At 37.1% G+C, this 24,964-nt stretch overlaps 1 protein-coding gene across 2 annotated transcripts in view; it reads right to left on the bottom strand.

Moving 5' to 3' along the window:
• Positions 1–13,940: 13,940 nt before the first annotated feature.
• brpf3 (bromodomain and PHD finger containing 3) overlaps positions 13,941–24,964 on the bottom strand; it is a 78,609-nt gene continuing 67,585 nt past the window's right edge. The window contains 4 exon segments of one of the 2 annotated variants that reach the window (NM_001134807.1): positions 13,941–15,267; positions 15,302–17,373; positions 17,577–19,462; positions 20,457–20,614. In NM_001134807.1, coding sequence (NP_001128279.1) covers positions 19,279–19,462; positions 20,457–20,614 — 342 coding nt within the window. In that variant the 3' untranslated portion in view covers positions 13,941–15,267; positions 15,302–17,373; positions 17,577–19,278. 2 annotated transcript variants of the gene reach the window in all.

Genomic DNA, 24,964 nt, shown 5'->3' with positions numbered 1-24,964 from the left:
GGTTCAGGCTATCCTAAACTGGGTACAACCTTTGTCTCTGCAAGCCATACAAAGGTTTTTCAGTTTTGCCAATTATTACAGACAATTTATTAAGAACTATTCAACGCTAATGGCTCCAATAACTGCTCTCACTAAGAAAGGTGCTGACCCAAGTATCTGGTCAGAAGAGGCCTTAACAGCCCTCAAGCTACTAAAGGAAGATTTTATTTCTGCTCCTATATTCCTGCATCCTGATTCAGCTCTCCCTTTTCTGGTAGAGGTGGATGCTTCTGAAGTTGGGGCAGGAGCGATCCTATCACAGCGTCACCCTGTTACCAATAAAGTTCACCCATGCGGCTTCTTTTCTAAAAAATTCTCTCCTACGGAGATGAATTATGATATAGGTAATAGGGAATTACTGGCCATAAAATTGGCATTAAAAGAATGGAGACACCTCTTGGAGGGGGCTAAATATGTGGTTACAGTATTCACAGACCATAAAAACCTCTTGTATATTTAATCAGCTAAACACTTAAATCCTAAACAGGCCAGGTGGGCATTATTCTTTTCTCATTTTAATTTCATTATAACCTCGGTAGGTTAGACGAAAAGACCTGGCGAAAAGACCTGGCGAAAAGAACGTCAAAGCAGATGCCGTCTAGAAGTTTTGTCTCCTACCCTCTAGGGAGATGTCAACCTGACCCTATTATTCCTCCCAAAGTACCCCCGGGAAAGTTATTTGCTCCAGAAAACCTTGGTGAGGCGGTTTTCTTAGAAGCCCACGATTCTAGGGTAGCTGGGCACCCAGGCTGCAACATGACCTGTTCCCTTCTGTTCTCACACTCTCTGGTGGCCAACTTTAAGACAAGATACTGGAAATTATATTGATTCTTGTTCTGTTTGCCAACACTCTTAACCTTCTAGATCCTTGCCTCAGGGGCTGCTACAGCCACTCCCTATCTCTGAAAGACCGTGGACTCATATTTCCATGTATTGTGGATTTACCCCTTCCAAAGGGAATACTGTCATATGGGTGGTAGTGGACCGCTTTAGTAAAATGTCTCATTTTATTCCACTTCCCGCCCTCCCATCTGCAAAGTCCTTGCTGAACGTTCCTTGTCTGATATTTTTAGGCTCCATGGTGCTCCGCTGAATATAGTCTCTGATAGGGGGGTTCAGTTTGCTTCTAGGTTTTGGCGGGCTTTCTGTTTACTGATGGGTACGGATTTGTCCTTCTCAGCTTATCATCCACAGACCAATGGGCAAACAGAGAGGAAAAATCAGTTTCTGGAGCAGTACCTCAGGTGTTAAGTCTCCAGTAATCAATCCCTTTGGGCTGATTTCCTTCCATGGGCTGAGTTTGCATTCACTCATCCACTGGGGAATCTCCCTTTTTTGTTGTTTTTGGTTAACATCCCAGAGTTTTCTCTTTTTCTAATTTGTCTTCTGATGTTGCTGCTGTTAATTCTTTAGTCAATCGTTTTTCTAACATTTGGCAAAAGGTTCAAAATGCATTATCTGCCGCAGTAGCTGTTCAAAAGGAAGCGTTGATAAGTGTCATAAAGTGTCACCAGGATATCAGGTTGGTGAAAGAGTCTGGCTTTCTTCTAAAAATGTTCCTTTGAAGGTTTCCTCTTCCAAATTTGCACCCAAATGTATTGGTCCTTTTTCTGTATCTGAAGTTATAAACCCCAACACGATCCGATTAGAGCTTCCTCCCAAACTCAAAATTTCTAATTCTTTTCATGTTAAAACCTGCTAGAGTGGTTCAGCAGAGGTCTCCTCCTCCTCCTCCTCCCATTTCTGTTGAAGGACAGCCTGAGTATATGATAAAATCTCATCTGCCACTTAGCCGCCCAGATTGCCAGTTGGTCAAGATCCTGCTGCAAGGATGCCACATCCTGGATAGAATTGACTGGTCTGCAGAGTTTTGTGTCATCTGCAAACACTGATACATTGCTTGTAATACCCTCCCCTAAGTCATTTATGAACAAGTTAAACAAAAGTGGACCCAGTACAGAACCCTGAGGGACCCCACTGAGAACCTTATTCCAAGTAGAGAATGTACCATTAACAACCACCCTTTGTACCCAATCCTGTAGCCAGTTTTCTATCCATGTGCAAACGACTTCACTAAGACCAATAGACATTAGTTTAGAAACGTTTGTGGTGAACGGTATCAAATGCTTTGGCTAAATCCAAATTGATTATATCTACTGCATCCCCACTGTCCAGCTTCTTACTAACCTCATCATAAAAAGCAATTAAATTGGTCTGACATGACCTGTCCTTCATAAAGCCATGCTGATTACTGCTCATAATGCCACTCTCCAGTACATAATTTTGTATGTGATCCCTTAACAAGCCTTCAAATAACTTGCCCACCATGGATGTCAAACTTACAGGCCTATAATTGCCAAGCTGAGATCTCACTCCCTTTTTAAATATAGGAATGACATTCGCCTTCTTTCAATCCCTAGGTACCATACCTGATGAAAGCGAGTCTGAGAATATCAGAAACAAAGAATCTTACCAAACACTTTCCTGCACTTAGCCATCTCACATTTGTGTGCAGGAGCAAATCACCATAAGCAGCATCCAGCTCTTCAAGGAAATTTTTAAATCTCCTGTGTGTCAAGGAACGATTTCCCCCTCTTATCAAACTGGAGACTTTGGTTACCACATCCATTACGTCAGCCATTTTTTAGAGAAGTGCCACATAACACCTTCTGATGTACAATGCAGTGAAACATGTGGCAGTCAATACCTTCCTTCCGTAGGGGACCTGCAATTCCCTGAGTTCTGCCAACCATGGCTCTGGCTCCATCAGTAACAATACATGTACACCTACTAAAGCCACCATATTTAGTAACTGTGGCTTAAAAATGTGGCATGTATATTTATACAGTGTGACTATTGGATCAGATATTCTGACCACTAATTACACTGTCGTGTGACTTATTCTGTTGTTTCACTGATTTGCACAATTTTTGTGGTTTTATTGCATTTTTATCCTGGTATAAGTGTTCCTAATCTGTTTTTAGCATAGCAATGCCATGTGTAACGTTGACAGGGGGCTCTGTATGCGAAAGCTGAGTTGGCAGGTGAGAAATCCATAAGCGCTACTTTCATTTTGGGGTCAGTACACACCACAGACTTTGGTATATCTATGCATATTGGGCATCAAACTGTTCAGTAGACCTTAGGTTTTCCTATTTGAGGCGATTTGCCTTTATCTGATCTTTATCAAGAAATAGTGAGAGATAAATGCGGCAAATTGCAACATTTTTATGTGATTTTCTGAAATATCATAAAAATCTGCAAACTTAGGAAAGCTTTACAGCTTGGTACTTTGGAGTAAAAAGAAATGTGTACCCATTATAGATTCGGGGGAATGTGTACTTTCCAAAAATATATGGCTTTCTTATAGCATTATCCCACATAAAGGATGTAAATGTGTTGATTTTGCAGGAGCTGAAATGATAGATCATATGGGGGTATGTTCCCATTGGGGCCCCTACATGCCACATTTTTTAGGTAATCCTATATATATTTGGTATCAAACTGTTCAGTGGACCCCTGGCGTTCAAATTTAGGGTGTTTTATCTTGGTACCTAACGCTATGTGGGAGATAAGATACTGCAAAGTGGAAATGTTTTTTGGAAATTTTTGGAAATGTTATCAATATTGCTAAGTTTGGAAAAGCTCTGCCCCTGGAGTTCAAATTCAGGGTGTTTTATCTTGGTGCTTAATTATATGTGGGAGATAAGATGCTGCAATATGGAAGCTTTGAGGGGATTTTTGGAAATGTTATCAATATTGCTAACTTTAGGAATGCTTTACAGCTTGTTACTTTGGAGTAGAAAGACACGGGTACCCATTTTAGATTCGGGGGAACATGTACTTTCCAAAAATATATGACTTTCTGGGTTGAGCGTACTAGCTTTATCTCACATATAATGATGTAAATGTGTTGATTTTGCAGGAGCTGAAATGACAGAACTGATAGATCATATGGGGGTATGTTCACATTGGGGCCCCTACATGCCACATACTCAGGTAAACCTATACATATTGTGTATCAAACTGTCCAGTGGACTCCTGGTGTTCATATTTAGGGTGTTTTATTTGGTTACTTATGACCTGTAGGATAAGATACTTATAGACTGGAAGCTTAGAAGCGATTTTTTAAAAATTTGTCAAATTTTGATAAAAACCAATAACTATAGGAAAGCATTGCGACTTGATAGTTTGCAGCAGACAGTTGTGCCTATTCTGGATTCCCCAGAATCTGTTTTTTCCAAAAATGTACAATTTTCTAAGATAAACCTTCTGTTAGTGGTATTTTTGGCCTTGAAATCTAAAGTATGCAGCTTTTTGAAGCAGTGCTTTGGAAATTTGGTAGTGTACTGCTGGGAATTTTTGACCTATACAAGTGAGAAATCTCCATAAAATTATATATGTTTGGTATTGGCACGTTCAGGAGACATGGGAATTTCCAAATCAGTTGTATTTTGCGTGCATAAAATATTTTTTCGAAAATCTTCCTGAGATTTTTTTTTGACAAATTGACATTTGATCTTGCGTCCAAGTTTACGTTTTAGAAACAAAAATGCAAAAAAAAAAAGCTCCAAATTTCACAATGCACTGACAAAAAGTATTTGGCTTTTGAGTGAAAACTAGATTGCACCTAGAAACCTGAAGGTCTGCAGTTTCTAAAAATACCAAACATGAGGGGATATTTTAGATTTACATATAAGTTATGCTGCATCAACTGTTACAAGCACTTTCCACTTTGTTCTGGTGTGATATTGTACAAAGTACTGCTTTAGTTTGGGGGTTACTTCTGGACAGGAACAGTGGGTTACCACCACATATTTGGTATCGTTGGACTTGGGAGTATCAGGGCTTTTACAAACAACAAAAAAATGTGTGTAAAATCAACTTTTCTATGGAAAAAAAACTCAAAATATACAGAAATTTTTCATAATTTTTTTTTTTTTACATATTTCACCCAAAATACACACCATAACTCCAGAAAAGTCATAAAATTCAGTGTGTATGACGAAGCCCAATTAGTGACGAAAAAAACGATATATAATTTACCTAGTTTCAAGGAGGTTTTCCTATGAAAAAACATTGTTAAAATGAATGAGTACAAAATGCTTAAAAAACGTCTGGCACTGGGGGGAACTGAAATGCCAAATTCGTCTGGCACTTAAAGGGTTAATGATGGTTAGTCTTGCTTCACCTGTGTATTTGGCATACTTAGCTCCATGTAGTGTTGTATAATACCTTTTAACATTGTATTCTTTGCACAAAGATATAGTTTGTGCAAATACCAAATATTGTGGTTTATATTTGTTTTTTCCAAAAAAGTATTCTTCTTCCCACTTTTCCTGAAATTCACAATTTTCTGAATCAATCTTTTCTTTGCACAGTTTTTTGTGATGGACTTAGCTCCACACATGCCTGACATGTTTAATGCTGGCCACTCTGTGAATAGTCAAAATTGTAAAATTTGATTTTATTAAGCTCAGTGTCAAATGACTGAATAAGACAATGTTCCCTCTAAGCTGTGTGCTCCTGCATGCACACACAAATTGTGAGGGCAGCACACACACAATATATTGTAGCGCGGCAAAAGAATTTTGTGTGAAAACACAACATTTTGTATTTATTCTGATCTGAACACAGAGTTTTTTTAAAAATGTGCACACAGCTTTAAAATTTTTGTGCACCTAGTCCAAAAAAACAATTGAGAAAATTAGAGGCAGGAAGCCCTCTTGTAGATACAGAAGCTCCAAGTTTACTAAATACAGTTTTGAAAACATAACATTGTGCCTGCTTGGCTAATCTGTATACCTGTTATGCTGTGATCTTGTAGAGCGCTTGCTTGGATCTTGCTTGGAGAAAGCAGATTCACTGATGTAACAGCTCTATCAAATAGATTTTTTTAATAAAAAATTAAGGTTGTTAAATTATTTTCTTTGCTTGTTTTGCGGTTTATTCCATTTGAGGCCCAGGGATTAAAAAAACCATAATAATCCATGTGATAATCCATGTGTCTGGTCTCTGGGATGTCCAAAGCAACAGGAGTACTGATCCTTGTCAAAAATCTCTCTGCAGTAAAACTGCATCACCCAACAGACACAAAGCAGCAGCCTCTCTTAACAAGTGTGGCTGCCCACTTTGCATTCAATCCCACTACTAAAGGTATTTTACCAATCTCACTTAATTAGATTATATTGTGATCTGACAAACCATACACTCCATAAATTGCAAGAATTGTCAAAATGGCACAGAGCTAAATTAATGTATTTTGGGAAAATGTTTTCACAAACTGGGGACCTATATTACAAGGTCAGCACCAGTGACACCTACTGTAGGTACATATGCTGACAAAGCAGTAAGAGAATGCCTGGTACATACACTGGCACAGCACTGCTACAACCTCAAAGACCAGAAACTAAACAGGTGTACCACTGGCATCAAAGTGAAGTCCTCCCTGTGTGTAAGTTTCTCTGTTGTAAAAATGTACAGCCCCGTGTATCCTTGTAGCGCTTTCTAAATAAAGTTATACATACATACATACATACAAGACTACAAAAAATAATTTGTACAGGTTTAGTAGCACAATTGATTGATATAGGCCAAAATAATCCTCAACATTTATACAGCACTCATTAAAAGGCACATTAAAGGAACAGTAACACCAAAAAATGAAAGTGTATAAAAGTAACTAAGATATAATGTGCTGCTGCCCTGTGTTTACTTCAGAAAGTCTACTATAATTTATATAAATAAGCTGCTATGTAGCCATGGAGGCAGCCATTCAATGGAGAAAAGGCACAGGCACATAGCAGATAACAGCTAAAGCACTATTGTATTCTACAGAACTTATCTGTTATCTGCTATGTAACCTGTGCCTTTTCTCCTTTTTTCCAGCTTGAATGGCTGCCCCCGGGGGTACACAGCAGCTTATTATATAAATTATAGTAGTGTTACTGTAGCAAACACACCAGTTTTACCAGTGCAGGGCAACAGTGCATTATATTTTTATTAATTTAAAGCTCTTTCATTTTTTTGGTGTTACTGTTCCTTTAAACCCACATAAAATAGTACAAAAACCCTCAGCAACAACTGGTAACCTGATTTCCTGTATCAAATTGAACACTGACCTCCAGCATTGAAATGGGATAGGAACCCACAACTGGTTCACTTACTCCCAGGCCAAGATATGTCCCCTGTGCTCTGGGTATTGCAAGGAAGGATGCACAGTAAGATCATGGGGGGGGGGGGGGGTGGCTTTGCCATCCTTTGGATGCCTTCCAAATAAATTTGGCCCTGCTAACTCCCAGCATTAAACTGCACATGAACCGCAACATAAAATGTTATAACAGTACTAAATAGTATATCATCTCCACAAAATAAACTGGTCTAGTGACACACAGCATGCAATGATACAAACCCCCCAGTATAAACCAATAAAATGACCCCCCACCCTAAACATAAAATGTTATACTGACCCTGCAGTACTAAATATACTAGGGACCCAATCAAATAAACTGGCACAGTGACCCACATGCATAAAATAAATTGGCACAGTGACCCACATGCATAAAATAAATTGGCAGTGACCCACATGCAAAAAATAAATTGGCACAGTGACCCAGATGCATGAAATAAATTGGCACAGTGACCCAGATGCATGAAAAAAATTGGCACAGTGACCCAGATGCATGAAAAAAATTGGCACAGTGACCCAGATGCATGAAATAAATTGGCACAGTGACCCACATGCATGAAATAAATTGACAGTGACCCACATGCAAAAAATAAATTGGCACAGTGACCCACATGCATGAAATAAATTGGCACAGTGACCCACATGCATGAAATAAATTGGCACAGTGACCCAGATGCATGAAAAAAATTGGCAGTGACCCACATGCATGAAATAAATTGGCAGTGTGACCCACATGCATGAAATAAATTGGCACAGTGACCCACATGCATGAAATATATTGGCACAGTGACCCACATGCATGAAATAATACCCCAGTATAAATTGGTACCCATTAATTCCGAAATTCACCCCATCATAAATTGCTACAGACACCCCTAATATTAACCACCAGCAGGGACTGACACTGTGACCCACAGCATTAAAAATCATTAACCCCACAGTTTGGCTCACCACTTTTAGGGCAGGCTCTGGCAGTATGATGCAGGCATCGGCAGCAAGTTTAGGGACCAAGGCAGCAGATGGCAGGTGGTAAAAGACCAGATGATGATTGAGCAGTCGCATTTTATCTGCAGAGGCTCCTGGTGTGTTTATACAAAGACACTGTTGTTTTTTTTGCGCCTATTCTACATTGCCTGATGAAGCAGGAAATGCCTGCGAAACACGTTGCAATATTGTTGTGAATAAACTATTACTGAAAATTACCACTTTTGTTGGTGTCTGCCTGGAGGAGGTAAGTTCACCAATACCTCCTCTGAATTACCCATTGGGTTTTTAAGTGTTTTTAGCTAATTTTATCCTTTTGGCGCCTCTGTTTTGTCTTATCACTATACCGAGTCCACCCCGAGTGGAGGGGTGTTATCCCCATTTTTCTTCCTTCTACAGAGAGCGACTTCTTATTCCTGAGTGGGGTCAGGATAATCTCCCCACCTGCCTATACAGTGGTTGCCTATTGGTAACCCTGGCTTGTGAGTATTAATTTGTTTATTCTACCATTACTCCTTGTAAAAACATATTACACTATTGGGGCTCTTGGTGTTCCTTTTTGTCTGCATTTTATCTGCTGCAGGGCAAGTTGGCAAATACAAAAGGAACAGTGGGGACGGAGCTTGTGACGCAGAGGGGCGGGGCTTGTGACATCATATCTGGCCATCCTATCTGCACAGAAGAGACTGATGGGATAAAGCAGGTAGACTCTACTGAAGGTGCGGGCTGACAATGCAGAATGTGGAGATGCACAGGCTGGCTGTTAGGTAATCAGATTAGTTAGGGGAGGTGTGCGCACAGCCTAGACAGTCTTAATGAAATCAGATTTACCCACAGTGTCGCTGACCGAAATATACAGCCTCGTGGGCCACCAGTTGGACAGCGTTGCCATATGTTGTTTGGCAGATTAAGGTTTCTCTCTGCAGAGGCTGCTGCCTTTGCAGAGAGTTCTGAGCGATGACAGCCCATCGCAGGACCAACCTCCAAGCAGCATTCTCCTTCTGCTTCCCCCCTGCCTTCCCCTTCCCTCCAGCAACGTCCACTCACTTCCTGCTGCAAGCTCTGCAGAGAGAACCATCCAGGACCCCTCCAAGCGATCTGTTCGTCCATCTACCTCCAGGACAGGTAAGTGCCCTTTATTTACACTACACACACTTACATGCATTTGCACACACAGGCACACAGCACACAATTTAGAACAGTTTGTTTTTTTGTTTTTTAATTTTACACACAACCTTTAGACATATACACACACATGTATACACACTTTTTTTTTCTATTTTTTTTACTTATTTTACCCCCTTGTTTTTAGTTTGTCCCTAAAAGGTGTTTATTTTGACAACATGACTATTGGATCAGATATTCTGACCACTAATTACGCTTTTGTGTGACTTATTTTGTAGTTTCATTGATTTGCAATTTTTTTTGCTTTTATTGCATTTTTATCCCTGTATTAGTGATCCTGATCTGTTTTTTTAGCATATGCTTTGCCATGTGGTACTTTGATGTAGAAAATAACTTTATTTATTTATTTTGAATTCATCAGAATGAGTACTTTCCAAAAATATATGTTTTTTGGGGGGGGGCTCTATGTGCAAAAGCCGAGTTGGCAGGCAACAAATTCTTATGTGCTATTTTAATTTTGCGGTCAGTACACATAACAGACTTTGGTATATCTATGCATATTGGGCATCAAACTGTTCAGTAGATCATGTGTGTTCCTATTTGAGGGTGATTTGCCTTTGTATGCTAGAAATTGTGTGAGATAAAAACAGCAAATTGCAACATTTTTAGGCGATTTTCTGAAATTTCATAAAAACCAATAATTTTAGGAAAGCTTTGCAGATTGGTACTTTGATGTAGAAAGGACTCTTTACCCATGTTGGATTTGTCAGAATGTGTACTTTCCAAAACTATATGGTTTTCTGGGGGTCTCTGTATAGTTAGGGAGTGTTACAGCACATAATACGCTGTCAGGGGGCTCTGTATGCAAAAGCTGATTTGGCAGGCGACAAATCCATATGCAATATTTTTTTTTTGGGGTCAGTACATACCATGGACTTTGGTTCAGGTATCGGACCCTCTTATCCGGAAACCCATTATCCAGAAAGTTCCAAATTACAGAAAGACCATCTCCCATAGACTCCATTTTAATCAAATAAATCACATTTTTAAAAAGGATTTCCTTTTTCTCTGTAATAATAAAACAGTACCTTGTACTTGATCCCAACTAAGATATAATTAATCCTTATTGGAGCCAAAACAATCCTATTGGGTTTAACTACTGTTTAAATATTTTTTTAGCTGACTTAAGGAGATCAGAATTACAGTAAGACCCCTTATCTGGAAAACCCCAGGTCCCGAGCATTCTGGATAATGGGTCGCATACCTGTATATCTATGCATATTGGGCATCAAACTGTTCAGTAGACTGTAGGTGTTCCTATTTAGTGATTTGCCTTTGTATGCAAGAAATTGTGTGAGATAAAAGCAGCAAATTGCAACATTTTTAGGCGATTTTCTGAAATGTCATAAAAACCACTAACTTTAGGAAAGCTTTGCAGATTGGTACTTTGTTGTAGAAAGGACTCTTTACCCATGTTGGATTTGTCAGAATGTGTACCTTCCAAAAATATATGGTTTTCTGGGTTTTTATGTAAGGTTAGGGGGTGTTATGACACATAATACACGGTCATTGGGTTCATTTTGCAGAAATTGAGTTGACAGCTAAGAAAATTCATATGCACTATTTTAATTAGGGTGCCTTTGTACACCACATGTCTTTGCATATTACACATCAAACTGTTCAGCAGACCTCTGGCATTCATATTTAGTGTGATGTATCATTGTATGTAAGATAAATGTGGAAAATGAAACATTTTTAGGCATTTTTCAGAAAAGTCATAAAAATCACTAACTTTAGGAAAGCTTTCCAGATTGGTACTCTGGTGTAGAAAGAATTCTTTACCTATGTTGGATTTGTAAGAATGTGTACTTTCCAAAAAATATATGGCGTTATGGGGTGTGTCCCCTTTTTTGTAGCTTTATCCCACATAAAATGATGTAAATGTGTTGATTTTGCAGGAGCTGAAATGATAGAATTGATAGAGCATATAGGGGTATATTCACATTGGGGCCCCTACATGCCATATACTTAGGTTAACCTATCCATATTGGGTCTAAAACTGTTCAGTGGACCCCTGTCGTTCAAATTTAGGGTGTTTCATTTGGTTACTTTATGACCTGTAGGAGATAAGATACAATATACTGGAAGCTTTGAAGCAATTTTTCAAAAAAACATCACAAATTTTGATAAAAACCTATAAACTTAGGAAAGCAGTGCAACTTGGTAGTTTGGAGTAGACAGATAGTCCTACCTATTTTGAATTCCCCAGAATGCAGCTTTCTGGAGCAGTGCTTTGGAAATTTGGTAGTGTACTGCTGGGAGTAGTGATGGGCGAAATGTTTCGGCAGGCATGGATTAGCGGCGATTTTCCGCGTTTCGCCATTGGCAGATTGTTTCGCGAAACAGATGAAAAAATTCGCAGCACATCCAAAAATTGACGCGGGCGACAATTTGTTTTGCCACACAACATTTTCGCCGTTTCGCGGATCTTTTGAGAGATTCGCTCATCACTAGCTGGGAGTTTTTGACCTATACAAGTGAGAAATCTCCATAAAACTATATATATTTGGTATTTGCACGTTCAGAAGACATGGGAATTTCCAAATCAAACCAGTTGTATTTTCGTGCATAAAATAATTTTTTGTTTCTAGTATATGTGGGTTTTTTTTTTCCTTCCAATTTTTAGACATTTCGAAACCTATATATTATTACAGAATTGGAATTACACAAAAATGTTATCATATTTTTAAAGCTTAGGTTGCCCTGAAAAAAAATGATATGTTGTTTTCCTGGGTAAACTAAAAGTTCCTCCAAGGAAAGTCCCCTAAATTTAAACAAAATGTGCAAAATGTTTAAAAACTGTCTGGCAATACAAGTTTGGCTTTGACCAAAATGGCTGGCAGTAAAAGAGTTAAAGGCTAGATTACAAAGAGTGGTGGTAAATGGAACATTTTCCAATTGGACCAGTGTAGTAGAGTACCGCAGGGGTCAGTCCTTGGTTCTTTGCTTTTTTTAACTTGTTTATTAATGACCTGGAGGTGGGTACTGTTTTGTTTTTGATTATACTAAATTTTGCAAGACTATAAGATCCATGCAGGATGCTGACAATTTGCAGAATGATTTGACAAAATTGGGAAACTGGACAACAAAAAGGAATATGAGGTTAATTGTTGAAAAGTGCAAAGTTATGCACTTTGGTAGAAATAATTTGAATGTGAGCTACACACTAAATGGTAGTGTGTTGGAGGTATCCTTAATTGAGAAAGATCAGGGGATTTTTGTAGATAACAAGTTGTGTAATTCCTGGCACTGTCATTCTATGGCTGCTAAAGCAAATAAAGTACTGTCTGGCATAAAAAAGGGCATTGACTCAAGGGACGAAAACATAATGTTGCCTCTTTATACTGTCTCATGAAAGATCTATTTGATCCTATTCAGGACATATCTCTGAGGATGCTAACACTGCAAATAGCGGAGCATATGAACTTCAGGCTTTGTTCATTGCTGAAGATTTACTGTATTTCATGAAGATAAAGTAGTTTTCAGAGCTAATGATAATTTCATGCCTGATGTATGGTTTTTGTTCTATTTTAAACAAGATATTGTTCCAACAACTTTCCTTCATTTTTCACAGGAAACAACAAGGAAATACCATGGCACAATCTGGATGTTGTAAGATGCCTCAGAAAACACTAGAACTGCAGCAAGTAGTTAAAGAGATTCTGGCATGATTAAAGAATATGGCTAGACACGTGAAATTTAAAAAGTAATAAAGTATAAAAAAAAATGCGTTTTTGAAAAATGGATTTCAATGCAGGATTCTGCTGGAGAAGCTCTATTAACTAATGTGTTTTGAAAAAAATGTTTTCCCATGACAGTATTCCTTTTAAGAAAACCCAGCTGTTTGTTTTACCAGAAGAAAAAAGTCTTCCAGTAGCTAAGCAGACGCAGACACTGTGAAATTTATCCAGTTGTCCTACAAGAGTGTGGGAAAAGAGGTGCATGCTCACTCAAAACCAGAGGTATGGCAACATCTTGGCACTAAATGGCATTAACTGAAGAGATTGGCAGAGCAGCAGTTTAAAGCTCTCTTAACACTTTAAGGCTTTTTTTTTAAAAAAAAAGCAGTTTTAATAATAATTATATATATAATAATAATAATAATAATAATAATAATTTAATAATCAATTGGCAGTCGTAGTTTTAAAGAAATTAATTTAGTCTAACTTGTTTGTAAATGTTATTGCAATCGAAAGCAGTGTTTACCTTTCTGCACTGCTGGAAACAAGCAGGTTAACAGACCTATGTAGAAGTAAGCTAACTTATACTAAATATAAAATAAAAACAGAATAAACTGGAAAATACTGAATTCATGGCATTTACAAATTATTGCAAAAAAAAAAAAAAAAAAAAAAGATAGTTATACAGTATAAACAAAGTGTGTTTAGTTTATATCAAAGATTTCTAGTTTACTAGTTTTATTTTTATATCAATACATATTTCCCTTGCTTGAAGTTTCAGGGATCTCCACTCCAAATATGTATATTGCTAAAGTATTTAGTCACAATATTTATCATTTCAGTACAGGAAGTTGCAGCACACATTTTAAAGATCCACATTATAACATTTATTTATCAGAGATAAAATAGAACTTCAGACAGGTCAGTCAAATTTTTCATTATCTTTACAAGCATAAAACTCTTCATTAAACCTAGACATTTCTAAAACAAAAGGATTGACATTCTGTAATAAATTACCTCAGTTGTTGTTCTTAAAGACATATATACATATACATGTATAATTATTGAGAGCACAGTAGTCATTTATCATATATATATATGGGCATACCCCTTATGAAAAACAAAAAGAAAACCTCCAAAGTATACCAAAACACATGCTAGCAGAATTTTGTTCACAGTCTTAAGTTCAATTAATGTTTTGTAACAGTACAATTTTAGGGAGGTTATGTGAAAAATCTTGTTTACAAAATCTTTGTTCAAGAAAGTTCAGACAAGGGTATCAAAACATTAATGCACAGAATTACTGAAATTGTACATTTCATTAGGAAAAAACTATATATATATAAAACAGGCATGGAATGACGACACACACAGGATTTTCACACGCAGTAGAGTTTTGCAAGAAAGTGATTTAGAGGTTTATTTCGACCAACGTTTCAGTTCCACACAGGAACTTTCGTCAGGGATACCACACCACAGTGAAAGGCAAACAGTTATAAGCCCAAAAAGGCGCCAATGTTGTTGCTAGGCAACCCAGACAAACACAAAAAAAGACTGAAAAAAACGGAAATGGTTAACATAAGTTGGAGTTCTGGGAATAGGTGTGTGTTACTCTAGGGGGTCTTTGCAACCAAACGCCCATTACATTTTTTATTTTACCCATTGGCACATTATGCCATAAGTGCCAGATATACCCTAACCTGTATACTATTCCTATAAGTTATTTAATACTTATGATTTGTTTTTCTCTTTATGTTAACCATTTCCGTTTTTTTCAGTCTTTGTTTGTGTTTGTCTGGGTTGCCTAGCAACAACATTGGCGCCCTTTTTGGGCTTATAACTGTTTGCCTTTCACTGTGGTGTGGTATCCCTGACGAAAGTTCCTGTGTGGAACTGAAACGTTGGTCGAAATAAACCTCTAAATCACTTTCTTGCAAAACTCTACTGCGTGTGAAAATCCTGTGTGTGCCGTTATTCCATGCCTGTTTTAAATATTTCTTGCACAGGCACCCAGGTATCATCACTACTTGTGGTGTGCAGCTTCCAAGCATTTGGTATTTTATTTATACCCAATACCCTTTGAGAAAGGCTACTGTTGTAGCCGAAACGTCAGTTTTTTGTTTTTGCACCTAAATAAAACCTATTTTTTCTATAAGTCCTGTGTGATGCGATCCATTTTCAACTACTATTTTATATATATATATATATATATATATATATATATATATATATATATATATATATATATATATATATATATATATTAGTCTTGCAAAAAATCGGCAATCACCAATATAAGAGCAATGGCTTGGTGCTAACCAAAATAATGCATCAAAGCCAAAAATAGAAAGCACTCACAGCTACAATGTCCATCAAGTCAGTGGTTTATTTCAGCATACTATCAACGCGTTTTGATCCCCACAGGATCGTCATCCTGATGACTATCCTGTGGGGATCGAAACACGTTGATAGTATGCTGAAATAAACCACTGACTTGATGGACGTTGTAGCTGTGGGTGCTTTCTATTTTTGGCTTTGAGATAGATATATATATATATATATATATATATACACTAGCCTTTTTCAAAGTTTTCACACTGTATGCTAATGTATTCACACCTATGACCATTGTTTGGCGCTAAATTCGTTTTTTTCAGTGCACCTGTGTTTGTTTCACATTGTCTTTGAGAAAGGCTGTGGATGCAGCCGAAACGTTATACATATACAAGGAAGAGTGGAGCACACCCTACAAAGGCTCAAATGCCTTGGGTGCTGGCAAAATGAGGAAATATAAGGAAGAGTACAGTCAGTACTGGAAACGTTGGATTTTTTTCAAATAAATATTTTCACTAATCGCTAAGTCCTTGTGCGTGCGGCTCTCTGTCCTTATATATATATAGTATATATATATACAGTATATATATATACTTTTGAAAAAGGCTAGAGTGCTAGCCGAAACGTTAGTCTCCTCTTTAATAAAATTATTTGTTTGTATAAGTCCTGTGAGTGCTGACCCTCTCTCAAGCACATATATATATATATATATTCATCAGGAGAGAGCCGGCACTCACGTCAATCAGGTCACAATAGCCTGGGGTGCAGGTCCAAGTGAAGAATTAGAAACAGCAGTGAAGAGATCCGCACTCACAGGACTTATAGAATTAATCTGGTGTTTATTGAGAAGACTAACGTTTCGGCTACCTCAGTAGCCTTTTTCAAACTGCTGTGTGTGTGTATATATATATATCTATATATATATATCTATATATATATCTATATATCTATATATCTATATATATCTATATATCTATATATCTATATATCTATATATATATATATATCTATATATATATATATATATATATCTATATATATATATATATATATCTATATATATATATATATATACACACACACACACACACACACACACATACATACATACAGAGAGAAACGTTATTATCAATTCTGGGAGAATGCCTGGGTGCACGCTGCAAAAAAGTATAAATATATATGGGATGCACCAAACCTACCCCCATGGATTCTGCCAAATACTGAACCGAATAGTAATTAGCATATGCTAATTAGGATTGGGAAGGGCTAAATTCCCCCCTTTAACATTTAACCCTTCCACATGCTAATTAGGATTCGGATTCAGTTTGGCCGAAACCGAACCCTGCCAAAAATACCGAACGAATCCTGGATTCCCCTCCCATATAGATTGTAAGCTCTACGGGACAGGGACCTCCATCCTCTGGTGTCTTTGACTCTTATCTCATTGCAACTGTATCTTTTATTTGTGTTTATTGTAATACTTTGTATTTATCTATTATCCTAACAACCCCCTGTTTGTATTAATGTATTCTACTGTACAGCGCTGCGTACATAAGTAGCGATTTATAAATAAAGATATACATACATACATACATTCGGTGCAACCCTAATATATATACGAGACACATTTACTTACATGGTTTGGACAAAGTATAAATAAGATGATGCGCCCTGTCACGTCAGTCCTAACCGAGAGTATTGTTTTTGTGGGGAGAAAGACCATACCAGTTTTTCTTTTTATTTGGCATGACCTCTTCCACAGAAACCACTCAGCTTTTTAGCTTATAAACACCTTCTTAACTGCAAGGCTATCTTTAAAAGCAGGTATGGTTTTTCTCCCCCCCACCCCCCAATGCCTTGGATGTGTTAGCTTATGCATACTTTGTCCAAACCATGTAACTTAAATGCGTCTCTTCTTACCAAATGCACATTTTAATTTATATATATATATATATATATATAGTCTTGCAAAGAATCGGCACTCACCAGTATCGGGCACAGGCTGGGTGCTGACAAAAATAATACATCAAACTCAACAGTAGAAAGCACTCACAGCTACAGCATCAATCAGGTCAGTGATTTATTTCAGCATACCATCATGGTATGCTGAAATAAATCACTGACCTGATTGATGCTGTAGCTGTGAGTGCTTTCTACTGTTGAGTTTGATATATATATATATATATATATATATATATACACACACACATCATTTTGAATAACTATTAATAATTAGTAAAAAAATTATGTTGCACAACTGTGACTTTACATTGATTATAATATTCAGACAGGAAAGTATAAGGAATAAAACATTTACAGCTATCTACAAGACCATGAACATGTATCACTTGCTTTAATATTATATACTTTTATATTTTTACTTTCAACTGTAAAAAAATAATAAATAAGCTTTATTTTATGTACTTCATTTTTAAAATTGATGTTAATCTCTAACTGAACGAAAACTTAAATTTTACTAAACATGTGTAAAATTTTAAGCATAGTGTGCCAACTATTTAATTAGGGGCCAATCATGAAATACATTTTTTATTTAAAAAAATGTATGGTTTTAGAAAGAGAGCATGACAACTACAATGTAATATAGTATAGGTAAAAATTCCCATAGCTACAAAAATAGCCTGCTACATAGAAACAATGCTGAAGTTATCATATAAGCTTAGTGGTCTCTCCTAATCATGATTTTTTTTCACAAAGCCACAAAAATATATATGTAAAATGTACACATACGAGATTTTGCCAAATTGGGACATATTCATTTCATGCATGTGTTTAAATGACCTATCTCCCTAGAGGTCATGTTTTATTGGGGGACTTGCAAGACTTTCTTTAACATTTAACAGTACTTTTTAAAAATATACTGCATTAAAATGATAACTTCAAGATGTCAATGATTAACTACTCATCCACCTTCCCCACCCACATGGGGTTGGGTATGCATTTCTCAGCCTGTTATCTGATCTGTGTGCCCTTACCCTTAAAGCAGAGGAATTTAACTTCCGGGGAAGGTGGAGGGAGTGACATATAAATGGGGTTTAAATGTAATAATATTTAACAACATAAAGGGGCCTTTTTAAATTCAATGTTAATAAAAAGAAGAAAAAAAAAACATTTTTGATATTTTTAATACATATACAGGTATGAAGCTATTATCTGTAATGCATCAGTTATTTACTTCTGCTAAACAATGTAAGCAGTGAAAATGCACTTTAATTTATAACTTCCTAGAACACAGGCTGCAAATGAGGGAAGGCTAGAGGCTTCTTTAGACAGAGCTCATTATTCAAATGCACTCTCCTGATTGTAGTAAGAGTGAAAAAACAATAATCTGTTAAAAAAATTACCAGATTATGGATGGATTTTTTTTTATTAAAAAGGAATGGACACAACACATTTTTAAGCACATGAAATTATGTTGTATTTATTTTGCTCAAGAACAAAGGCATACACAGGGTTAAACAATAAACCCTGCTAAATGGCACTGCTGATTCTCAACTCTATAGTGTGATTTTTCAAATAATAGCTTGCATACCTGTATTAAGAAATTTCAGAAATACTCTGTACTTTCCATAGCCATATCCAAAAATTATATAGAAAAAAAGCTTATATTTAAATTAATGCATAAATCACAGCTTTGTAGAGCTGTTTCCTTCAACAGGCTGGGGATTTACTAGAGAAGGATCAGAGCTGTGGCCATTTGGCATATTGTTGCCCAATGTTTGCTACAAAATTCCAGAGAAATTATGATTGTGACTGATTTCCAGGATTCCCAATGAAGCTGCATTTCAATATTCAGGTTCAATTTTTTTGGCACATGCTGAATGGGAAGTGAAAAGTATGTACAGAACATTACAGATAGTTTGGGGTTATAAATGGGTGAGACCCACTGACACGGCTCCTGTGATTCATAGCACGGTCATAAGCCACTTGCACTGACTTTCGAATGCTAGCCTTCCGGCCCTCTAGCATTTTGAGTTTGTCCAGAGTGTCATCAGCACCCAGAGGTATAACCTTGTCACTTGGAAGCCACTGCCTAAAATAAAAGCAATCAGTATTGCAGTGCAGTAATGTTTGCAGGAATCAATGTTAATGAAACAGTACTGTAAAACACAAGTGCCTTAACTTGGTACAGCACAAAAAAAAATTAAAAGAAAACCCAGGCAAGCACAATTAATTTATGGAATACTCTCCCAGGACTGCAGTGCCAGATACATTAGAATGTTTCAAAAACAGTTACTCATAATACTTTGAAAATACTGATCGTGGTTCAATAAGGATTTTTTTCCAGATAGGTTTCTACAATCTTCTGGACCAACTAGATGTTATAGTAAGTGGAATTTATTTAGCAAAAAGACTGAATTATTCATATTCAACCAGTATGTAACTATATAACAACTGCTAGCTGAAAATGTACACTTCTAAAAGAATTACAAAAGCTGCATACAGTGGTTCTAGAAAGTTTGTGAACCCTTTAAATTTTTCTATTTTTTATATTTTTATTTGGCCTAAAACAAATGGAAAAAAAATATTACACACGGTGAATCCTTAGGATTATCATATAATTTGAAGGTGAAGTCAGTCTTGTGTTTTCAGTCAATGGAATGACAATCAGGTGTGAGTGAAATACCCAGTTTTATATAAAGAATGGGGATCCAGCAAAGCCTGATCACACATACAACACATTTGTGGATGCGTATCATATTGCTGCACACAGGGGTCACACCAAATAATTAGAGCATGATTCACTCACAATACATGACCAAATATAATCATTTTTGTTCCATTTGTTTAACTAGATTTTCTTCATAAACTTTAGGATTTGTTTGAAAATGATGTTTTAGGTCACATTTATATACAAAATAGAAAATGTTAAAGGGTTCACAAACTTTGAAGCACCATTGTATATGTACAAACTGGATATATGTACTATAAATTAAAAAAGGCACATGCAAGAGTGAAATTTGCTGCAGGACTGCAAAGGGATGACATAAATACAGAACTAGAATCTTGTGTAAAGTTTAACTCACCAAGTCCTTTTATTGTCAAAGAACAGCACCAGAAAGAGTTGCTGGCCTTCAGCCTCAATGTGCCTCTGCTCTCCCAGATTTAGAACCTCTAATGGAGGCACAGGGATTGGTACACCATTGTGAAGCAGCCCCTCCCTAGGCATCTTGGGATCAATGATCTAAAAAAAAAAAAAAAAAAAGCGGTAATGGCAATCAAATATATATATATATATATATATATATATATATATATATGAACAAAGCAGTGTGGTTAAGTAGTAAAACTTCAAAATAAAACGTATTAAACAAGTAAATATTAAAAGTCTCAACACTGCAGCTTTAATATCATATTACAGGTATGGGATCCCTTATAGGGAAACCCATTATTAAACTCCATTATAAGCAAATAATTCTAATTTTTAAAATGTATTTCCTTTTTCTCTGTAATAATAAAACAGCACCATGTACTTGATCACAAGTAAGGTATAATGAATCCTTATTGGAGGCAAATCAAGCCTGTTGTGTTTATTCAGTATTTAAATGATTTTTAGCAGACTTAAATTGTGGAGATCCAAATTACGGAAAGATCCCTTAACCAGAAAACCCCAGGTCCAAAGCATTCTGGATAACAGGTCCCATACCTGTAATATAATTTTTATTTCAGGTAGAAAACTATTATTTTTTATTTCGATCTGCTGAAAGTATCTTACCAAACTGAAATAAAAAAGGGGAAAAAAAGTTAAACAAGATGTACATGCGACATCAACTTAATCTACTATGTTAATATAAAGGCCTGCCTGGAATGCCACATGGCCAACCCACTCTGGAAGCTGCCTTTGTGATTTGCATAAAAAAATTAAAACCCTGTTCCGTATTTAAAACTGTGGGTGTGTTCCTTGCCCCAAGATAGATCCTAGAGACCACCCAGCTGCAACCCCTGCATCTGAACCAGTGACCAGCAGTATTAGTACCCATTCCTGGTAAGTGAGTACTCCCAATAAGGTCATTTTAGACAGAGTGTCCAGAAAATGGGCAGTGGTTTAGCAAGAAAAAAGATGGAGAACTAGTGGGCACCTTCAGACACATGGATCTTTATTTCTGTAAAGCTCTGGTGGATCTGGGTTTGGGTCCTGTTTACAAAGGATCTAGTTATGACATGGCTAACCACAGAAGCAAGCTCTAATGGAGCACAGGTATGGGATCCCTTATTCGGAAACCCGTTATCCAGAAAGTTTCGAATTACCGAAAGGCCATCTCACATAGACTCCATTAATAAGAAAATAAGTTTAATTTTTAAAAATGATTTCCCTTTTTTCTGTATTAATAAAACAGAACCTTGCACTTTATTCCAACTAAGATATAATTAATCCTTTTTGGAGGTAAAACAAGCCTATTGGGTTTATTCAATATTTAAGTGATTTTTAGCAGACTTAAGTTATGGATATCCAAATTACGGAAAGATCCCTTATCCGGAACACCCTGGGACCCGAGCATCCTGGATAACAGGTCCCATACCTGTACCATAAATTCTATTTTAACAGTTAGTTTAAGTGCACCTAATTAAATCCCACCCACTTCAAATAGATGTAAATCTTACTGCAAAGCATTGCAGTTTCTGAAAAACCCAGAAAATCCAAATCTTGAACAAATTTAAACTGCACTATTTGAACAACCCTCACTTAAAAGGAAAGCTATACCTTTAGAACAAATACTTACCCAACAGATATTGTATAAACTATGTGGCCTTTTAAAGAAACTTACCAAACTAAAATATACATATATATCTGTAAAAATTGCTATTTTTTAATCTTTTCCCTTGAGCTCCAATTTTGTAAATAATACAGCTCTAACTGTAACAGGAAGAAATAAAAGACAGAAATTTGTCCATTAATTGGCTGATGTGACCTAACATGTATGTGTGCACCATAAATTGTATGATCCCAGGAGACGGCCCTTAGTACTTAAAATGGTAGTTTTCTATTAAGGAGTACCCAATGGCACAAACTACTATAAAAGTATCTTTTTATGAAAATGGTTTAAGATAAAGCAGGGTTTTGCATTCGAGCCATTTTATGCAAAACATATATTTATAGAGGCCTACATAGATTGGAAGGGGGGGGGGGTATAGTTTTCCTTTAAAATACACATTTTGTGGATTTTCTTCAGGAAAAAAACTCTGAAAATCTGAAACTTATTTAGCATCTCATTTCATTGAGCACAGCTGGAAAAAGTGGGTGAAAAAGAAGGTGTCCTTCTTCCTAATGCATATTAGCTTGGCTGTTAAAATAAAAAAGAACAAGAATAAGTAGCACTATATGAGAAAAATTATGTCACTGGCAGGCTATACATTTTTGGGAGGGTTTAGAAATTGGGGACAGGCAAGTCTGAATGATAAGCAGTAATTTCAACTCTGTAGAAAGCCAACAACTTTTCCACATTTTGTCACATTACAGCCACAAACATGAATCAATTTTATTGGAATTCCACGTGAAAGACCAATACAAAGTGGTGTACACGTGAGAAGTGGAACGAAAATCATACATGATTCCAAACATTTTTTTACAAATAAATAACTGCAAAGTGGGGTGTGCGTAATTATTCAGCCCCCTGAGTCAATACTTTGTAAAACCACCTTTTGCTGCAATTACAGCTGCCAGTCTTTTAGGGTATGTCTCCACCAGCTTTGCATATCTAGAGACTGAAATCCTTGCCCATTCTTCTTTGCAAAACAGCTCCAGCTCAGTCAGATTAGATGGACAGCGTTTGTGAACAGCAGTTTTCAGATCTTGCCACAGATTCTCAATTGGATTTGATCTGGACTTTGACTGGACCATTCTAACACATGGATATGTTTTGTTCTAAACATTCCATTGTTGCCCTGGCTTTATGTTTAGAGTCGTTGTCCTGCTAGAAGGTGAACCTCCGCCTCAGTCTCAAGTCTTTTGCAGACTCCAAGAGGTTTTCTTCCAAGATTGCCCTGTATTTGGCTCCATCCATCTTCCCATCAACTCTGACCAGCTTCCATGTCCCTGCTGAAGAGAAGCACCCCCAGAGCATGATGCTGCCACCACCATATTTGACAGTGGGGATGGTGTGTTCAGAGTGATGTGCAGTGTTAGTTTTCCGCCACACATAGCATTTTGCATTTTGGCCAAAAAGCTGCATTTTGGTCTCATCTGACCAGAGCACCTTCTTCCACATGTTTGCTGTGTCCCCCACATGGCTTGTGGCAAACTGCAAATGGGACTTCTTATGGTTTTCTGTTAATTTTCTTTTTCTGTTAACTTTCTGTTGGCTTTCTTCTTGCCACTCTTCCATAAAGGCCAACTTTGTGCAGTGCACGACTAATAGTTGTCCTATGGACAGATTCCCCCACCTGAGCTGTAGATCTCTGCAGCTCATCCAGAGTCACCATGGGCCTCTTGGCTGCATTTCTGATCAGCGTTCTCCTTGTTCGGCCTGTGAGTTTAGGTGGATGGCCTTGTCTTGGTAGGTTTACAGTTGTGCCATACTCCTTCCATTTCTGAATGATCGCTTGAACAGTGCTCTGTGGGATGTTCAAGGCTTTGGAAATCATTTTGTAGCCTAAGCCTGCTTTAAATTTCTCAATAACTTTATCCCTGACCTGTCTGGTGTGTTCTTTGGACTTCATGGTGTTGTTGCTCCCAATATTCTTTTAGACAACCTCTGAGGCCGTCACAGAGCAGCTGTATTTGTACTGACATTAGATTACACACAGGTGCACTCTATTTAGTCATTAGCACTCATCAGGCAATCTCTATGGGCAACTGACTGCACTCAGACCAAAGGGGGCTGAATAATTACGCACACCCCACTTTGCAGTTATTTATTTGTAAAAAATGTTTGGAATCATGTATGATTTTCGTTCCACTTCTCACATGTACACCACTTTGTATTGGTCTTTCACGTGGAATTCCAGTAAAATTGATTCATGTTTGTGGCTGTAATGTGACAAAATGTGGAAAAGTTCAAGGGGGCCGAATACTTTTGCAAGCCACTGTATATTTTTTTTTTTTAAATATAGTGAGTACAGTTACTTGGGGAAAGAATTCCACTACTCCACAGCTCTTATTGTAAAAAACCCAACTGCACCTTAAGACACCTCCTTTCTTCTAAAATCGAAGTATGCCGTTAAGTCTTCTGGAAAGAGTAAATAAGGCAGTTTATTGAATGGTTCCCCCTATATAATTTAGTGTCAAAATGAAACTGGGTAAAATAGATAAGACTGCAAAATATTAGTTAGTTAGCCAAAAAAGTAATCTAAAAAGGCTGGTGTGAAAGGATGTCTAACATAATAGCCAGAACACTACTTCCTCCTTTACAGCTCTTAGCTTTTAGTTTGCTTTTGAATCTGACCTGAATGCTCAAACTACCTGAACAGTTATGTCCCATGTGGCCCCCCCACCCCCCAAAACTTGCTGACTAACTAAGAGGTTAGAGAGCTGAAAGGAAGTAGTGTTATGGCTATTATGGTAGACATCTGCTCATTCCAGCCTTCATGGATTACA

The sequence above is a fragment of the Xenopus tropicalis genome, chromosome 2 (genome assembly GCF_000004195.4).
Source record: "Xenopus tropicalis strain Nigerian chromosome 2, UCB_Xtro_10.0, whole genome shotgun sequence".
In the NCBI taxonomy this organism is placed as follows: domain Eukaryota; kingdom Metazoa; phylum Chordata; class Amphibia; order Anura; family Pipidae; genus Xenopus; species Xenopus tropicalis.
Note: the sequence above shows the minus strand (reverse complement) of the source record. Positions and strands in the feature narration are given on the sequence as shown.